Raw genomic sequence first — 19,218 nt, forward strand, 5'->3', positions numbered from 1 at the left:
GCTATGACTATAGGGGTTATGGCAATGGGCCAGTTTGACTAAATGTTGAACTATCCCTTTAAGTAGTTTCAACACTGGAAAAGTTATTTCTTAACACTTAACTCAACAGTGTTGAATGTGAACAACACTATGGGTGTTACTTCTAACATAGTGTAAAACTTGATAGACACTTTGTAGTGTAGTGCAAAATATTAACTCTTACCAGAGTAAAATTGACTGTGGAATTTAACTCCAGTGTACATTTTAAACCCTGTAGAGAGGGACCATATGTTCACTGAGGTAGTATTAAAATTAACTCTCTAGTGTTATATTAACTCTATAAGTGTTATATTAACACTGGCGATTTTACTGTGTACGAGGGAGTTGGTTCTGAGCAGAGCTGAACAGAACCTGAACCTGACACCAACCTCTATAAACAGCTGATATCTGGACCACAAGACAGAAGGAGGAGGAGGAGGAAGAGGAGGAGGAGGAGGAAGAGAAGGAGAAGGAGGAGGAGGAGGAGGAGAGAGGAGGAGGAAAGGAGGACATGTTGTCAACTCTGACCTTTGACCTTTAGATCCACTCTTCTCTCTTCCAGTAGGTCTCTGTCCTTCTTGTAGATTCTGCAGTAGTAGACTCCTGTGTCTCTGACTGTGGGCTCTTTCAGGATCAGACTGAAGTCTCCAGTCCTCATCAGGTCTTCATTCATCTCTGTTCGGCCTCTGTAAATCAGCTCCTGTTCTACAGAACCATTGTCATACACATGGACCTTCCTGTTGTCTCTGTCCATCCACTCCACTCTGACGTCTTCAGGCAGGTCAGGTGTGATCTTGACAGGCAGCAGGACAAACTCCTCCCCCTCATCCACCTCATGCACCTCTTTGCCTGAGAGACAACAAAGCACATGATGATGTCATCAAACAGCAGCATCAAAGTCTCTAACTACATCCAGACTACGATTGTAATTTTTAAGCCGTTCCACCAGGAGAGATCAGCTGGCTCCACTATGAGGAATGTACAACAGTAACAGGATGAACAGGGTTCAGCATCACATGACCCCCTGGTACAGGCTGGTCTAATAGTCACTGGGTAGAGGTGATGCTGCAGAGGTTTCAGTCAGGGTTAACAGACAAACAAATAAGAAGAGACAAACAGGGTCAGGTACATGCAGTGTTTCCCATACATTCATTGGTGGGCCGCCATGAATAGATTTTTGTGGTTTTGGGTCGACCACCGCAATATCGTTCCGTTCATTCATCTCCGCATAGCGCTCTTTCTCCATTACATACACACAGAGATAATTCATGCAAAACCGCTGATGTGCGTTGCCTTCAGGGACAGTTTTTCATCAACAGTCTCTGTATTTCCCTCTAAAACAACTCTGTGTGGTAACGTTGTGTTATTATCTCATAGCGTGGTGAATGTGCAGCTCACAACTTGTCCACCAGAGCGTTGTGGAGTTGTTGGATTGTGTATTTGATGAGTTTGATGAGGGAAACCAAGAAATCCCATAATGAGCCTCCGTAGCGTAGCTCTGAGCAGCTCACGGCTCTGCTCCACCGTTCTAAAAACAGCTTGCACCGACAATTAAAGGTAACGAACCCACTGCTATGACTATAGGGATTATGGCAATGGGCCAATTTGACAAAATGTTGAACTATCCCTTTAAACATCATAACAAGAACATTACTGCGGGGTCGCTACAATGTGCGGTATGTGGCATAATATGCGCACCAGTGTTTGTAGAGCCCGGTTCAGGGAGCTCTGTCAAAGTATGGACCAGAACACAGCACGGACAGTTCAGAAACAGTTCGGAATGAGTTAAAAGCAATGTATAAACAGGCAAAGTAGTGTTCAAGACTGCATATTGCTAGCGGATCTATTTTCTGACCCAAAGTGCAGCCATGACTAGTTCTGAATGAGGCAAGGCAAGGCAGTTTTATTAGTATAGCCCGTTTTTACCACCAGTTTGTCTCAAAGGGCTTTACATCCCATCGTAACAACATCCTCTGTCCTTAGACCCTCACATCTACTGAGGAAAAACTCCATGCAAAACCCTTTTAACAGGGAAAACCAGGAGAAAGCTCAGGGTGAGCAACAGAGGAGGGATCCCTCACCCAGGACGGACAGACGGGACAGAGATGTTGTTACAGACAAGAAAACTGTTTACAGTTTATGACACAGAATGTGGGAAACATGGAAATGTTAAGGAGAGCTGAAGGAGGAAGCTTCTGGTGGGAGGAGAGGCAGGGAGAGCAGACCAGCTTAATGGGAGGACTGGATGGCAGACTGGTTCTGAGGGCTTCACAGGAGGCAGCCACTCTCCCTTCTTCTGTGCAGCCCTAAAACAACCAGGGACAAACACACAACTAGAGACAAACAACCAGACACAAACAGCTCTGACCTTTGACCTTGAGCTCCACTCTCCTCTCTCTCAGTAAGACTCTGTTCTTGTTGTAGACTCTGCAGTAGTATCTTCCTCTGTCTCTGACTGTGGGCTCTCTCAGGATCAGACTGAAGTCTCCAGTCTTCAGGTCGTTCTTCATCTCTGTTCGGCCTCTGTAATCCTGGTCCTGTTGTTCAGCCTGGTCAGAACCGTCCCCATACACATGGACCTTCCTGTTGTCTTCATCGCACCACTCCACTCTGACGTCTTTAGACAGGTCACCTCTGATCCAACGCATCCTCATCTTCACCCAGCAGGTGTCAGTCCACTTGACAGGCAGCAGGACAGACTCCTCCCCCTCCTCCATCTCCACCTGTAGGACTGAAAGACAACAAACCACATGATGAGAAACAGCAGTGTCAAACGTGAGATACACACACATGCGCACGCTCTCTCTCTCTCTCACCTCTTCCTCCGTCCGTCTTCATAAACCAATATAAACCTCCAGCAGCTACAACAGCTCCAGCCAGGAAAACACCCACAACAGCTCCAACAATCACCCTGGGAGGAGTAGGAGGTTCTGTAGTCAACACAAACAACATGACATGGAATTATTACAATCTACAGTGGATCCAGATGACCCAATACTGAAAGAGATATGACATGCTTATTTATCAGAGCGAGTCAAGAGTACTATATCTAGACTGTATAAGGGCTGCATGATAAAAAAAAAACTACATTAAGATCACTTAATTAAGAAGGAAGGTATTTTGAACTTCCCAAGGAGGAATGGTACAGTTACAGGTACAGTTGTGAGTTTCAGTGGAAATGCACCAACTCGCATGGAGAGAATTTGAATAGAAATGTCTAATCAGATTCCTTGTGAGAAAGCTCACTTTGCAGGAGAGGATCCACAGTGCTGGAGGATGTGCAGGAGCCAGGATGCAAATCACTGGCATTTATTTTGGGAATGTCCAGTAAATAATCATATAAATTCCTGGTCAGAGATGCACAAAATATTAGAAAACATGTTTCATATGAAAATACCATATCTTTTCAAAACTTTTATTTTGGGAGAAGTTAACTTTCTCACAGGGCATCTGTAGCGACTTCAGCCAAAAGAGCCGCTGAGAGGCTAAGCATGGGCCGGTTGTCGTACTGGGCTTGCTGAGCCATGTGCAATTGATAAATTAAAAAAAGAAACAACATCCCCAAAACAGTCAACTTCACATGCTGCTCCATGTTTACTGTTATCCAGCAGGTCTGCCAGTCAGCAGTGACTTCCCCTCCTACTTTGTCCAATCTACGAGCAGTTTCAACCGTTATGACTTTAGATTCAGATTCAGAAACTTTATTGTCATTTCACACAAATGTATAAAAATACATCGGCTGAAACAAGATATCGTTTCTCACCAGCTACTACTAGCAGTGGTTTATTAAAAATAATAATAAATAATTTAAAACAAGTTAAAATCATATCGCATCGTATAAATATTTAAGAAAAAAAACAACAACAAACAAACGTTTTGGAACGTCTCCATAATAAAGTGCTATTAGATGCGGGGTGACTGACCTACTGGGCAGGGGGGTTGGGTGTGAATGTGTGTGTGGGCGTGTGTGTGGGCAGGGGGCGCAGTCCATTTACCAGCCTTACAGCTTGTGCAAAGAAGCTGTTCAGCATCCTGGTTGATCTGCAGCTGATGCTCCTGTACCTCTTCCCGGATGGCGGGAGGGAGAACAGTCCATGAGAGGGGTGATGGAAATCCCTGATAATGGCAGCAGCTCTGTGGGTGCAGCGCTGCTCGTAGATCTCCTTCAGGAAGGGCAGAGGGGCCCCAATGATTCTGCTGGCTGTTTTCACTATCCGGTTGAGCTGCTGTTGTTCGTATGCCTTGCAGCTCCCGAACCAGGAAGTGAAACCGTATGTGAGAATGCTTTCAATGGTACCTCTATAAAAGGTAGTGAGGTGAGGAGTGGGCAGACCTGCCTTCCTGAGCCTCCGGAGGGGGTGGAGACGCCTCTGGGCTTTTTTGATGACCGCTGTGGTGTTTGTTGAGAAGGTCAGGTTGTCAGCTAGATGGACTCCCAGGAACTTGATGTTACTGACCCTCTCCACGGCAGCACCATGGATGTTTATTGGTGCATGTTGTCTGCCACCCCTCCGAAAGTCATTCACCATCTCCTTTGTTTTGTCCACATTAAGGACAAGGTTGTGGGATTCACACCATGCAGTGAGCAGCTCCACCTCCCTCCTGTGCGCAGACTCATCATTGTCACTGATGAGCCCCACCACTGTTGAGTCGTCGGCGTACTTGATGATGTGGTTGGTACTGTGCCTAGCAGCACAGTCGTGGGTCAGCAGGCTGAACAACAAAGGGCTTAGAACACAGCCCTGAGGAGAGCCTGTGCTCACTGAGATGGTCCTCGATGTTTGGCTGCCCACCTTGACTGCCTGGCGCCGCTGTGTCAGGAAGTCGAGAATCCAGTTACAGATGCTAGTGTCCACCTGTAGCATCTTCAGCTTTTCCACCAATTGTTGTGGAATGAGCGTATTAAAGGCTGAGCTGAAGTCGATAAGTAGGATTCTGGCATAGGTGTTTTTCCTCTCTAGGTGGGACAGTGTGAGGTGGAGTGTGGTGGCAATGGCGTCCTCTGTGGATCGTTTGGTTCTGTATGCAAACTGTAGGGGGTCCAGGTTTGCAGGGAGCCAGTTCTTAATGTGGCGCATGACCAGCCGCTCGAAGCATTTCATTATGATTGGTGTTAGGGCCACAGGGCTTTGACTGTTGACGCTCAGAAAGTTTGGTGCGCAAGTTTGGTGCGGTTCAGAAATTGCAGTGTGAAAGCGGAACCGAACCAAGTGATAAATGCAACAATGTTGCAACTTTCAGCCCCCCAAGCGAACCGAGTCCACTTGGTTAGGTGTGAAAGCAACCTAAATCAATGTCTGTGGCACTTACCTTCTTTGTTCATCTCTCTGATGGTTTGACAAGGATTTCCTGGCCTTATAGGACTTATACACACGTTTCAAAACGTAAACAATATAGTTGTTATTTCTTTCTTACAAATATACAAATATATACTTTGCAGGTTTTGTTTTCAGCACTTTTTTTCCACAATATAGTACTGTAACAGCTATATTTTGATATGCTGATGTTTTCCTTTTTTTTTTCTTGACAATAACTGTGAACCAATAAATCAATAAGCCGTGTAATATAATCTGTGAGGATAATAATAATAAAGGAAACAAAATAATGAATAAATAAATAAAAAGAAAGTAAATAAATAAATAACGCTGGGGGGGGGGGGGGTCTACGACTCAGAGGCGCATTGCTAATGAGCTGCTGGTGCTGTGCAGAAGAAGAGCCCTGAGAAATTGGCACATTTTTTGTGATTTTGGCTAAAAACTTCATAATCACATTTTAAAGACCACAGAGAATGTTTAAAAATAACCAAAAAGGGGTCGTTGGACGGGGACTTTAACGCCATAAGGTCACCTTTTTATCACTCTCCATAATTTCATATAATGTGAACGATTTTAAAACAAGAATAAGGTGTAGAGAAATGCTGGTCTTTATTTGAAGCACAATAAAAAGAAAAAAAAGGGTTTAAAGTGCTTTACTGAGCTGAAATTGAACGCCCTTTGTTGTACGTTAGCCAGGGAAATTGTTCTGGCCAGTCCTGTCTGAAAGAATAAATTTGGGGCTTTTTAATTTGAGTCTCGGGGCTGGGCTATATCTCAGACTTGGTTGTCTGCTCTAGCCTTGATACCAGCAGTCGATAGCAATAGCAGGAAATTTCCACGAGTTCAACAACTCAACTGTCGTTCTCATTCATTCACTTTCAGGCTGTTTTCACATGTAGCTACTGCTGTAAAATGACACTGTCATTTTTTTCAGCTTGTACGTTTCACGTTTACACACGTTTGTTTTTTCTCTGATGATGGTCCAAACCATGATGAACCTAAGAATGTAGCATCGTCACGAAATAAAGACGGGAAAGTGACCTCAAACACACTCCACCACACACCCGAGTTCTCAGCATTGACATAGCAGATAAACCTTCGGGAAATATTTCTTACCTTCACTCAAAACAGTCAGCAGCAGCAGCCATCCAGCTCCAACAGGTTAAATCCACCATGCTGCTCCTGTTTACATCTCGTTTCTGATCAGCATGTTTCATCCATTAGCATGGTGTGAAAACAAAATAAAGTTTTTAGCTAGCTTAGCTTTAGCTTCAAGTGTCCTGACAGGAGAGGTCGACACAAGGAGACAGTGAATTATCTCTGGACCGAGTCCAGACCACCGGTCCAGACTGCCCGTGACACACCGCGTCCTCAATGAACGAGATGGAAATGGGAATAATATCAAACTGTTGGAGCTGGATGAAGCTGCTGCTGACTATTTTAGGAGTGAAGGTAAGAATTATTTCCTGGAGGTTTGACCAGCTGTGTTTCCGCTCGGATGTGTGGCGGACTGAGAAGTTGTTTTTTTTTTACTATTTTTTTTTATTTTTTTCCGTCCGTGATTATGTCTGGTCTGCCGTGTATCTGGTTGTGTGCGTGAGTGGAGGCTGTTTGGTCAGACAGGGGTGTTAATTTTATTTTATTAAGATCCCCGTTAGCTACTACACCTGGTAGCAGCTACTCTTCCTGGAGTAGTTAATGAGGGAGACTCTGGTCAAAGACAATGTTTACGTCGCTGCTGTGTGTGTGTGTGTGTGTGTGTGTGTGTGTGTGTGTGTGTGTGTGTGTGTGTGTAAGGTTGTGAACGATCCGCGGTGATTAATGTTTATCACGGTGTGAATACGTGGGTGGGTCGGAGGAGGACGGGCCGTAGGCAGCGAAACTGAAAACTGACGGAGTAACGTCACGTTGTAGTCTGTTTATGCGGTGAACTATCAACTTTCCTTACTCTTAGTTTTCCTCTGGATGTAAACATGCTAGAAATGATCACACAGACCCTGGAGCTAAGATCAGCAGACGAGTCTCTGATTTTAGCTCCGCTAGCCGCAGCCGAGTGGCTACTAACGGTAGTTAGTAGAAACACAGAGTTTTTTCTATGGTCTCCCCTGTGTGTGAACATGAATTACGTTTAGTTAGCTGGCTGTTTCCACTTTCAGCTAGACTCAAAAGCAGGTGGGACGGAAAACCACGGAAGCCAGTTCGCTGAATGTATTCATATCTAGAGCAGAGCAGGGGGCGGGTTTATGGGAACTAGGGCTGCATTTTAGACCCGTCCATTAAATCCTGAACACAGAGATGGTGAAACACAGTCTCTGAGGCCTAGCTCCACAAGGAAATTTTGAATGGCAAAAATACTTTTTACATGTTTTGAGGGACACATTTAAGACCTAATTAATATGTTAAAGGATAATTACTATTTTTTTTTTCTTTACAATCTGGACCTTATTTCATGAAGCATGAAATACAATAATTTCCTCCCCCAGATAACTTTGGTGTCATTACAAGTGGTTGTGATGAAATGAGCTCCAGCCGAGAGGCGCGTATATCTGTATAATGGAGTCTACAGGGCAGCAGAATGCAGCCTCTAAATAACACATTATCTGCAGAGAAACTCCTCGCTCCCACGAAACTGGCTACACAGTACACCTCGGATTCTCTCGTGTTTATCTGTTTGACTTCCTGCCCGGCTTGATGCGGTTGCTCGCGGCTCGGGCACAAAATAGACCAGACACCAAAACGACTGCTGCAGGGCGCGAGCCGGCCGCGGAGGTGCACGCCGCGGTGCATCTGCAGCGGCGCTTCCTCGCCCGGTGTGTGGGTTTACCCGGCGTGAGCGCTGGTATTTATAAATCAGATGTCAGAGGGAGAATAGCGCCATTTGGTTGCTTGGGCAGCTTGGTGCTTCAGGTGGAGCACTCTACAGTTTGATCATCAGACCAACAGGCCCGCTTTGACCGCGATTGGCTCCTAGATGTCCCGTTTTTCAGGGGGGGCGGGGGCCTGTGCAGGCGGGGCGGGCCACCCCGCCAATAGAACGGTAGGGGAAACACTGACATAGTGGTCATATTTATTCATCCAAGATATGTACTATCTTTCCTCACTCACTCACTCACTCACTCACTCACTCACTCACTCACTCACTCACTCACTCACTCACTCACTCACTCACCATGCTTAATGATATGTTTGCAAACAGAAGAAGTAAGCATTGTAGGCTATCAACAACCTCCAAAACATAACCAAACTTGTGTATTGAATGGTGTCTGCCAGACAGTTTACTGTATGTCCCATGTTGGATAAAGTGACATTTCAATGTTTTTTTTTTACAGTGATGATAAAGCAGCATAGGTTCTATATTAATACTGTGAAAGTCTAAAGGTTTTTTTTTTTTTTTTTTTTACATTTGTGAATGAAAACACTACGGAACTTCAGTTGGGTGTTCTGGAGATAACGCTAACCATCAAGTTGGAAAAATGATGGCTAAATGTTAATTAAAAAAAAAAAATCAATGGTAAAACCAAATCAATGCCATTGCTCCTCTGAGCCTTGCTGGAATTATCACATTTCACATTGCCTATTTCCAATGGTTTGTCTGAGGCAGGAAGTTCTACATGACTGAAACATAAACTGGCTGGCAGACACCATTCAATACACAAGTTTGGTTATGTTTTGGAGGTTGTTGATAGCCTACCATGTTACTTCTTCCATTTGCAAACATATCATTAAGCACGGTAGAAGTGAGAGAAAGAGAGAGAGAGAGAGAGAGAGAGAGAGAGAGAGAGAGAGAGGTGAAAGATAGTACATATTGGATGAATAAATATGACGACTATGTCATCCACTATACCTATTTTTAATTAGCAAACTGCACAAAACTTCAAAAAAGCCTTTTATTTCCAAGAACTGCAGTCATATTTATGTATTATTACATTATTGGCACCAATTATTACATTTTCAAAGGTTTTTTTAATACTAGGCCAATAACGTAATAACCAGCCAATAATGTAATAACTTGTTACATTATTGGCATAAAGTTATTACGTTATTGGCTCAAAAATGTTATTACATTATTGGCACGTTATTACATTATGGCTTTATTACATTTAAAATGGCCAAAATTATTACGTTATTGGCTGTTATTACGTTTTTGGTTGCTACAAGGAGAAAGGAGGGAGAGGGAGACCATGATGAATGGTTAATAACTCGTTTCAGATTAGAACTGTTGTCATTGTTGTAACTATGTGCCGAACCGGGTCCAGCATGTGAGAGGCAGCGCACCAAAACAACACCACGTGCGCTCTGAGCCGCTGACGCCGTTAACAGCTGCAGCAACACGTCACGTCGTCACTTTCACACCTGCAGCTAATTCACAACACCGACAGAACAACAGCACGTCAGGCTCATTGACATGCAGATCACATTCATGTGGTGGTTTGCATTGACCATCTAGGGTTAAAACAGGGCGTGTACAGGGCGGAACGTGAAGCGGATTCAGCTGCGCACACTTGTAGGAACTCTGTGATTTATAAAAGGAAGTTTGCTTACAAGTGTGCGTGTGCATGGTTTTATAAGTCTGAATATTTACTGGCGCACGCAAAACCTGGCTTTTGGGCGTATGTACACTTTTAGTAACGATCCCACGCACAGTTTTATAAATGAGACCCCTGACCTGTGACCTTCAGGTGAACTTCCTGACGACTCTTTTCTCTCCCCTCCTCTCTGTAGATGCAGGTGTAGATGTCACTGTCTCTGGTTGTGGGGTTCTTCAGGATCAGACTGAGGTCTCCAGTCGTCAGAGAGTCGGTCTTCATGGACGTCCGTCCTCTGTAGTCCTGGTTCTGGTCTGTGAGTTTGTCTCCACTCTGAACACGTAGATGAACGAACTTGTCCAAGAGGCGTTCAAGGCTCCACAACACAGCGTTGAACTTAAAATCAGAGACAGTGACCTGACAGGGCAGCAGCACAGACTTCTCCCCCTCATACACCTCCACCTCTACACCCAAGGCATGCTGGGAAACTGAGGACACAAAGAGACAGACAGAGACACAGTGAGTGTGGATCCAGACCTGACAGAGGTGGACTTCTCCCCTCCATCACTGATGAAATCACTCTGATGTTCCTACTCTCACTTAGACTCAGATATGATCTTATTACTGATATTATAAAACATGTTGCCATGGAGACTCTGGTGGTCTCATTCATAAAGCGTTAGTAAAAATCTGTGTGTAGATTTGCATAAACGCTACTACAACCGCCACTAAAACCCTCCTCTGGATACATGAAATCTCAGACTTGACCATGTATATCAGTCATTGAAAACAGTCCCTGTCTGGAGAGCCCCTCGTCTAAAAGCTCAGATAAAAGCTTTAAAAGTATAAGTGTGTATGTAAATTGAAAGGAACACTTTGCTTTGTTATTAATAATTCCAGATTGTCATGGTTTTTGTTTTTCCTTTTTAAATCAGAGGGTGTTGTGTAAAATTCTCAGGTGTTGAGGCATGCATAGTGTAAAATAACATGACCCTGTGGACTGGTGTTCCTCCTCTCCTCCCCAGTGTTATCAGTCACTTGGTACCAATTATATATATTACACAATTTGATTAATAGATTAGATTAGATTAGATTAAAATCTGTTTATAAGGTACTTTGGCCTAAATGTGCAGTTGCTCTGTGGTTAATCTGAGGTCGTTTTCACAGCTGACCAACAGGAACTCGGTTTGATAGTGGAGCTGAAAGTTGTAACATTGTTGCATTTATCACTTGGTTCGGTTTTGCTTTCACCACACCGCCGTTTCTGAAGCACCTAACTTTATGAATAATGAATATCAATGTCACACAGCTGAAAAAGGCGCTCGTCGATTGGACAGATTTGCAGGGGAACTGTACTCTGTAGAGAGCATTTCACTCTTACAATGAGAAAATAAAAGGAATACGGTCGATGACGGACTAGGAGGTGTTAGTGTTGCTGAAGTTACTGACACACTGTGTGTTGTGACACTTTACATCTGGACTGTGTTTGGTCTGGTGAGCGTTCACTGCATACAAACCCAGAGTTTCCTCTACTTGCATTCCTCTACATTCTACATTCCTAAATCCTAGCCGCCTCTCCTTCAAATTCCTTTTTTAATTGTTGTAATACACCACCGCCGCACAGCAGAGTCCTGCACTGGGTCGGGTACTCGCGACTACTACAGATAACTATCTTGCTCAGTATCTACTCTTTGCAGCTCGTCTGCAGCTCGATAACTCACCACATTGTGTTTTTTTTCCACACAACTTCATTTAACTTGGGTGACAGAATAACAACAGTCTCAGTACAGATCAGCTGTCGCTGTTGACGGTGTGTTTTTAAAAAATAGCGGGTTTGATTCTCGTGTCGGACGTCGCGCAGCCACTCCTTAAAAAAATCCAAGCGGAAACACTGAAACCGCACCACCGTCCACCAGCAAGCAAACACAGACAGTTTTCACAGTTTTCAGGCGGACCAGGGTTCGCTCCAGAGTTCAGATGAGCTTTCACACCTGAACCAAAGAAGCGGACGCTCCCAGGAAACGAACCCTGGTCCGTTTAAAGCGGAACCAAACAGCTCTGGTGTCAGAGCGGCAGGGACAGACAAACCTGGCGCACACAACCATAGTTTCCGTGTGTGTACTCTCGGGCTGTGTGTGGGTGTGTGGGACGTGCACATAACTATAGAGGGGCAGGGGCTCAACATCAGAAAAGGGCAGTAGCCTATGTACAATTTTTTCGGGCCTTAATATCAAAAATAAATAAATAAAAATAAATTACAGTTACTATTTAGTCGGTAGAGAAAGCCTGCACGCCTTCAGGACTGCAGTCAACATGCTGGACTCATTTCAGTCATGACTTCTGAACTGGTGGCTAAGGCTAATATGGTATTGGGTTCACATTAACATGGCTTGCAGAAAAAAAAAGTGCAAGTGCAAAATAGAAGTAGGCTAAGCCTACAGGCTACACACACAAAACCAAGAAATGACTACTGTGACTGCTACTGTGCATATTTCAGAACAGCAGCAATATTTACAACAGCAAAGTCACAATTACCAGTAACTCAACATCTGGAAACAAATTCAAATATCAAAGTGAGTGATTCCTCCTGTTGCTGTTGTTGTTCACTACATTCAGGTGATGTTAGACAGAGGACGGGGTGGGGCTTAAAGCAGAAGTAAGTGATATATTTGTGTTAATATAAGTCTTAAATAGTTATATCTTCCGACAGCAATCACTTACATAGAGTGTTTGGACTGAAACACGGGTCTCTCAGTCACTCTGCTCTGCTCTGAGCCGAAGAGAAAACATTTATCGTATCCTACAGTTTTTATCCAATGAGGAGAGAGAACGGCATGCAGGGCTGTGTGTGCAGCCAAGGAACGCCGTGAATGTGGTGACGTAGCGACGAGGACTGTTATGGTGCGTTCAAGGAAACTCGTATTTTTCCGACCGTGAAGTGGTACCAGTTCGATCTGGTACGAGTTCACCGGTCAGAAGTTACGAGTGGCCGTTATAGTGACTTTCACCGGTAAAACAGGTCGGAAAAACACGAGTGGGTTGCCTGGAACGCTACAAAGTCGTAAGTTGTGACTTGAAGCTGTAATTTACGATTTCAAAAGCCTGCCTGGAACGCAGCATTAGCGAAAAGGACCGGACCACTCACTTCTGCTTTAACTCTTAACAAGCAGTCAGCTAAACAAACACAAATGGGGCTTTTCTGAAATATGACTCATATTAAGCTCGTTGAATAAGTGGACGGCGACTTGTCAGAACCGACAAGGAAGTGATGTTGGTGGATTTATAACTCACAAGATTCGACACAAGTCGCTCCACTGTCACGTCTCATCTACTGTATGTGCGGCACACACAGAGTTATCGATGAGCAGCCCCCCCCCCCCCCCTCAGTGAGGGACAGAGCGGAGCAGCAGCGGAAAACACACACACTGACGTACATACACAATAACTTGTGTATTACAAGGAAATGCGTACGGTAGATAACCGTGGCATTTTTACAGCGCGGGGTAACACTTTATTTTAAGGGGTCCTTGTTCCTGTGTATCTACCTAATTAATTACAGTGTAATTACCTATGTAACCGTATGTAATAACATGTACTTACATTAGTGTATTTTAGTGTACTTACAGGTCCTTGTTACACTTGTAATAAGAAATGCCAAAGTGGCCTCTCTCTTTGCACAAGCATTTCTTATTACAAGTGTAACAAGGACCTGTAAGTACACCAAAATACACAATGTATTTACAATGTAAATAAATGTTATTAAATACGGTTACATACGTAATTACCCTGTAATTAATTAGGTAGATACACAGGAACAAGGACCCCTTAAAATAAAGTGTTACCCAGCGCGGTTGTTTACATCCTCATGCACAACAGGAATGCATTTATTGAAAAAAAAACATTAAAAAAGGGCACTTTTTAATACGAGGCAAAAAGGGCAGGGGCTCAAGCACCCTTTGGGCCCTATGTGTGCACGTGCCTGTGTGTGTTCTTACCGTACAAAAGTGTCACTAACGCCACAAACGGATTCATGTTAGTTCCCTCCGTCGTCGACCTCCGTCCGATTTCTGGGCTCTCAGCGAGACAGAGTTTACTTTCGGTTTCTACAGGAAGTGGGCGTATTCACGTCTTTCTCCTGATTTAGAGCACTGGAAAAGACAGGGGCTGTCCCATTTCTCCACACTTGGCTCAGTGCGCTTGGTTACGCACACACTTTGGTGACGTTGTGCCGGCGCAACGTATATTTGCATACAGTGTGCAAGCATGGATTAAGTGGTCAAGCGTGTGGGGGGGTATTTACAGTAAAAGCAACCGGGACACACTTGACAAGTGCAGCCTGTGCCGTTGCGCACAGCACACTAGCACAACTACTACACACACACACACACACACACACACACACACACACACAGCAACAGTTTTAATAAACAGTGCTGCTGGATCACAGTCTCATCTGCTCCTAAAGTGTCTCTATGCGCAAGATTCAGATCATAAAAGTGTAAGCCCAACTCCCTAAATAAAACAAACAAGAACGAAAATATAAAAACATGATCAGAGCATGATGAATATAAAATATGACATTAAAAACTCATAATTATGAGATAGAAAGTTAATTTCATTTTATTGAGATTAATTCAATCGCATTTCCTAAACGTGACTTGTGGCTCCCGGTGACAGCGGACTTCACCGTGGTGCATTGTGGGATTTATACTTGGCCAAATACCGCTCGGATGCGGTCCTACCATAAGTGTGGGTAAAGTGCAAATCAAGCGCGCTGCACTTTCAGTCGTTGGAGAAATGGGACACACTGAGCACTGACACTAAGAACATGAACGCGCACGCCAAGTGCCCAAGTGTGTAAGTGTGATCGAGTGTGCATATTGGGACAGGCCCAGTATGTCTCTGCAGACCCGGAGACCGCAGATTCAGACCCGCACGTTCAGACCCCTTGTAGAGACACCTACTGGTTGACTGTAAAACTGCAACTCCACAGTCTGGACCGTTCAGACCCCTTCTTATGGATTTTCAACAGGGCAAAGTCGAAATAAAACACCAAGAATCTAATTGTTTGTGAAGTTTGGATTACTTTTAAACTTTTTAAAAAGATTTTGGACTAAATAAATAAATAAAACACGAAGATCTAATTGTTTGTGAAGCTTGATTACTTTTAAACTTTTAAAAAATCTTTTGGACTAAATAAATAAAATCCAAATGAAACACCAAGATCTAATTGTTTGTGAAGCTTGGATTACTTTTAAACTTTTTTAAAAATCTTTTGGACTAAATAAATTATTAACCTCCAATGAAATGACATGCTTTTAAATGTTCTATTGCATGGGGTTATAATGACAAAACAGTCTTAAAATAGCCTACAATGAATTGAATGGAATGAAATGGTTTCAAATGTTTTATTGCACAGGCTTTCACAAATAGTCTTTATATCATGGCAGTGCTCCTTCTTTCCTCATTTGCCTTTTCAGCCTCCTGCAGAACTCGTCCACTTCACTGAAAACAGACAAAATGATAAATACTGGAATAGAAGAACCATCAATTTACATTGTTGACTGATGCCTGCAGTGCGTATACTTTCACAAGAAACCTTACCATGAGAAAAAAAAAATCCCACAGTCGTTCCCACATGTCTGGCGAGGCAAGTCCTAAAATAAATAAAAATAAGTGGACATTACAGGCAATAGTCATTTTTTTCCCACACAAATCATGTATTTATACTTACTGGAATTTCATGTCCTGTCCTCTCTGTCCAGGATCAATTTGCTGAGCAATTTGTCTAGAGAAAACTACAAACGTCAATAAAAACATGTTGTAGCATAAAGTTGCACTTACAGTACGTGAGTCTACAGTGGCAGTACCAACGACCTAATAGGCTGTTTTATTTTTGTTTAATTTAATGCACATGGTATTAACAGTTTCAGTTTCATTAAAAACAATATGCCAAGCTGAAAAATGCTATGCGTGGTTAGCATTTGACGTGCTAATTGTGAACGTATTATAAGTCAAACGTTCGTTAAAAACATGACATGAAACGAACTAAGTGATTAACGTTCAATACCTTTTCCCGTGGTCTGCACGTCCATGTTCCGAGCAGGTAACATTAGCATAACACAAACCAGGGGGCACTGTAGCAGAAAACCAAGGGGTCTGAATGTGCGGGTCCAAACGTGCGGGTCTGAATCTGCGGTCTCCGGGTCTGCAGACTCGGAAAAGAGAGTAAGGACAGCATTGGTCCAATGGAAGCGCCTCCTGATGGAGGAATGTGGGTATTGCAAAAGCGCCCAAGAACTGACATCTCTGCATTGTTGGTGAATGAGCAAGTGTGGTATTTTCAATAATTTAAGGACATGTATAGATCACCCACGTTAATAGCATCATTGAGGATCCTTTACAGATAAACATTAAAGCAGAAGTGAGTGATCCGGTCGTTTTGGCTAATGCTGCGTTCCAGGCAGGCTTTTGAAATGGTAAATTACAGCTTCAAGTCACAACTTACGACTTTGTAGCGTTCCAGGCAACCCACTCGTGTTTTTCCGACCTGTTTTACCTGTGAAAGTCACTATAACGGCCACTCGTAACTTCTGACCCGTGAACTCGTACCAGATCGAACTGGTACGACTTCACAGGTCGGAAAAACACGAGTTTCCTTGAACGCACCATAACAGTCCTCGTCGCTACGTCGCCACATTCACGGCGTCCCTTGGCTGCACACACAGCCCTGCATGCCGTTCTCTCTCCTCATTGGATAAAAACTGTAGGATACAAGGAAAGTTTTCTCCTGGGCTCAGAGCAGAGCAGAGTGACTGACAGACCCGTGTTTCAGACCAAACACTCTATAGAAGTGATTGCTGTCGGAAGATATAACTATTTAAGACTTAGATTAACACAAGTATATCACTTACTTCTGCTTTAAGATGAGAATCGATTTAAAATCAGTGGATCGATCTTTTCAACCCAGCACTACCTCATACTCTCAGAACTCTACACACAAATCCAAAAAAAACACACACAATGGGCAAAACCCCTCACTGCTCCTGCAAAATGAAACTTTACATTCAAAACAATGTTATTTATTCTCAAAATGCTATTTTAGTCTCAAATGACACAAACCATCATATGACTAGACATTTATAAGAACCAGTTGAACTCTGATGTGCTCAGTGTAAAACACTATGATGAATGGAAAACACTTCTACTCCATTCCTCATGATGACTTAGGCTTTTTTTGTTTTTACAGTAACTACAGACAGTACATATGTAAATGTGTTGTAAAATATTTTAGAATATTGTTTTTATACTCAGAACACTCAAATACACGGTAACAAATGGAATGCGTGAAGACGCGACCGAGGTGGTCGTGTGACGATGCAGCAGCGCTGATGTGACCACAAGAAAGAAAAGAAAAAGAGTTGGTCGGGTTCAGCTGGTTTACGGCCGAACAATTTTGAAAGACTGAACACATAATTTTGATGAGATGAGAGACAACTGTAACATGTAGCTCACCAAACTGTAAACTGTCTTGTCTGTAACAACATCTATTGCACGTCTGTCCGTCCTGGGTGAGGGATCCCTCCTCTGTTGCTCACCCTGAGCTTTCTCTGATTTTTCCCTGTTAAAAGGGTTTTCCATGGAGTTTTTCCTCAGTGGATGTGAGGGTCTAAGGACAGAGGATGTTGTCACGATGTCATGTAAAGCTAGGGGTGGGCGATATGGCAAAAATATTGTATCACAATTTTTTAAAAATGAAGTCACGATTTCGATTTCATCACGATCTTAAATCGAAAAAAGAAAAACAGACAATTTAGGCCAAAGAACCTTTCTGAATAGATTGTAATCTAAATGTGCAAACAACGTAAACATAGTGAAAGGTAAACGACAACACTCTGATAAAGTGCACTCTTGCAACATAAAAGGTAGCTTTCAATAAACATGAAAGTAAAATATCAATGAAGACATAACACAGTCATTTTAACAGGATTTTAAGTATATCAAAACACTAAATAGCTGATTGAAAAGGGTCAAATAAAAATATAAATTAAAGTAACTGTTATCTCTTTTAGCAAACTTTGTAAATGTCCTTTGTTTGCGCTTTGCAGCATAGAACTGCAGTTTATAGAATGAGCCCCAGACGATCCTACGATCTCTGCACTTTGGCAGATCGTCTACACACTCTAATCCTTCACGATCTAATATCGCCATATCGCCCACCCCCATGTAAAGCCCTTTGAGACAAACTGTTTGTAAAAACGGGCTATACAAATAAAATTGCCTTGCCTTGCCTTGCCTAGTAGAGCAGCACTCTTTGTAGTCAAATACTTTGTTCTAGTCTAGGTTCAAATCCTTCCATCAACATACAATTTTGGTGATCAATGCATTTTCTTTTCTCATCATCATTACAGTATGATCACTGCTATATACTATCGGTGTGTGTGTATGTGTGTGTGTTTGTGTTGTGTGGCCTCTCTGTTTGGTGTCTCTCTCTTTGGTGTCAGTCCATCACTGCCTGTTATGTTTCCCTTTTTTGCTAAAGCTCTGACTGCTAAATGTAAAACTGTGTGACAGGTGTTTACCCATGTGATGAGTCAGTGTGCATAGTAGGGAAACTAACTTTAGAGTTTTGAATAACAGTGTGTTACTCGTGAAAACAAGAGATTTTCTTCATGAAAATTGAGCCAAATGCAATTTGAGTGTAAAGCAGGAATTGTGCTTGTAGTTTAGCAGACTTGGTTCAGGGGGTTGATTGGTGCATGAGTTAGATGTTGAGGCCGTTGTGTCTCAAGCACCAAAAATTGTGTGTAAACAATCGAGAAAAACTGTAAATGAGTGAAATGACGGTGAGTTCCACTGGTGTGACGCTCTGAAGGAGAAAACAGCGTCTGTGCTGAACGAGGTTTTCCTGAGTGGGATGATGCAGAGTCTTTTTTGGATGCACCTCGTGTGGATCTAACAGCAGATGATTTAAACTTTATGAAACTCCAAGGTCCAAGCAGGTCCAAGCAGGTCTAAGCAGGTCTAAGCAGGTCCAAGCAGGTCTAAGCAGGTCTAAGCAGGTCTAAGCAGGTCTAAGCAGGTCCAAGCAGGTCCAAGTCTAGGTGAGGAGGAAATAATGAGACAGAAGTACAGACTGTGTGAAGAGTCATTAGACACACACACACACACACACACACACACACACACACACACACACACACACACACACACACACACACACACACACACACACACACACACACACACACACACACACACGTTATCTGATCTGCTGTCCTCTAGTTTCACTGTAACACACAACACACAGTTGACAGATGTGTGTTTTGAAAGAGGAGACCGGCAGCCTGTCGCCATGG

General features: G+C 43.2%; 1 protein-coding gene across 1 annotated transcript in view; it reads right to left on the reverse strand.

Annotated features, from left to right (window-relative positions):
* LOC311001314 (uncharacterized protein) overlaps nt 1-19,218 on the reverse strand; it is an 86,842-nt gene that overhangs the window by 5,455 nt on the left and 62,169 nt on the right. The window contains exons 9-10 of the mRNA XM_083992363.1: nt 2,387-2,549; nt 547-867 (exon numbers count right to left, since the gene is read on the reverse strand). Coding sequence (XP_083848489.1) covers nt 547-867; nt 2,387-2,549 — 484 coding nt within the window. The remainder of the gene's footprint in view (nt 1-546; nt 868-2,386; nt 2,550-19,218) is intronic.

Source organism: Trachurus trachurus, assembly GCF_905171665.1.
Source record: "Trachurus trachurus genome assembly, chromosome: 18".
NCBI classification, from domain to species: domain Eukaryota; kingdom Metazoa; phylum Chordata; class Actinopteri; order Carangiformes; family Carangidae; genus Trachurus; species Trachurus trachurus.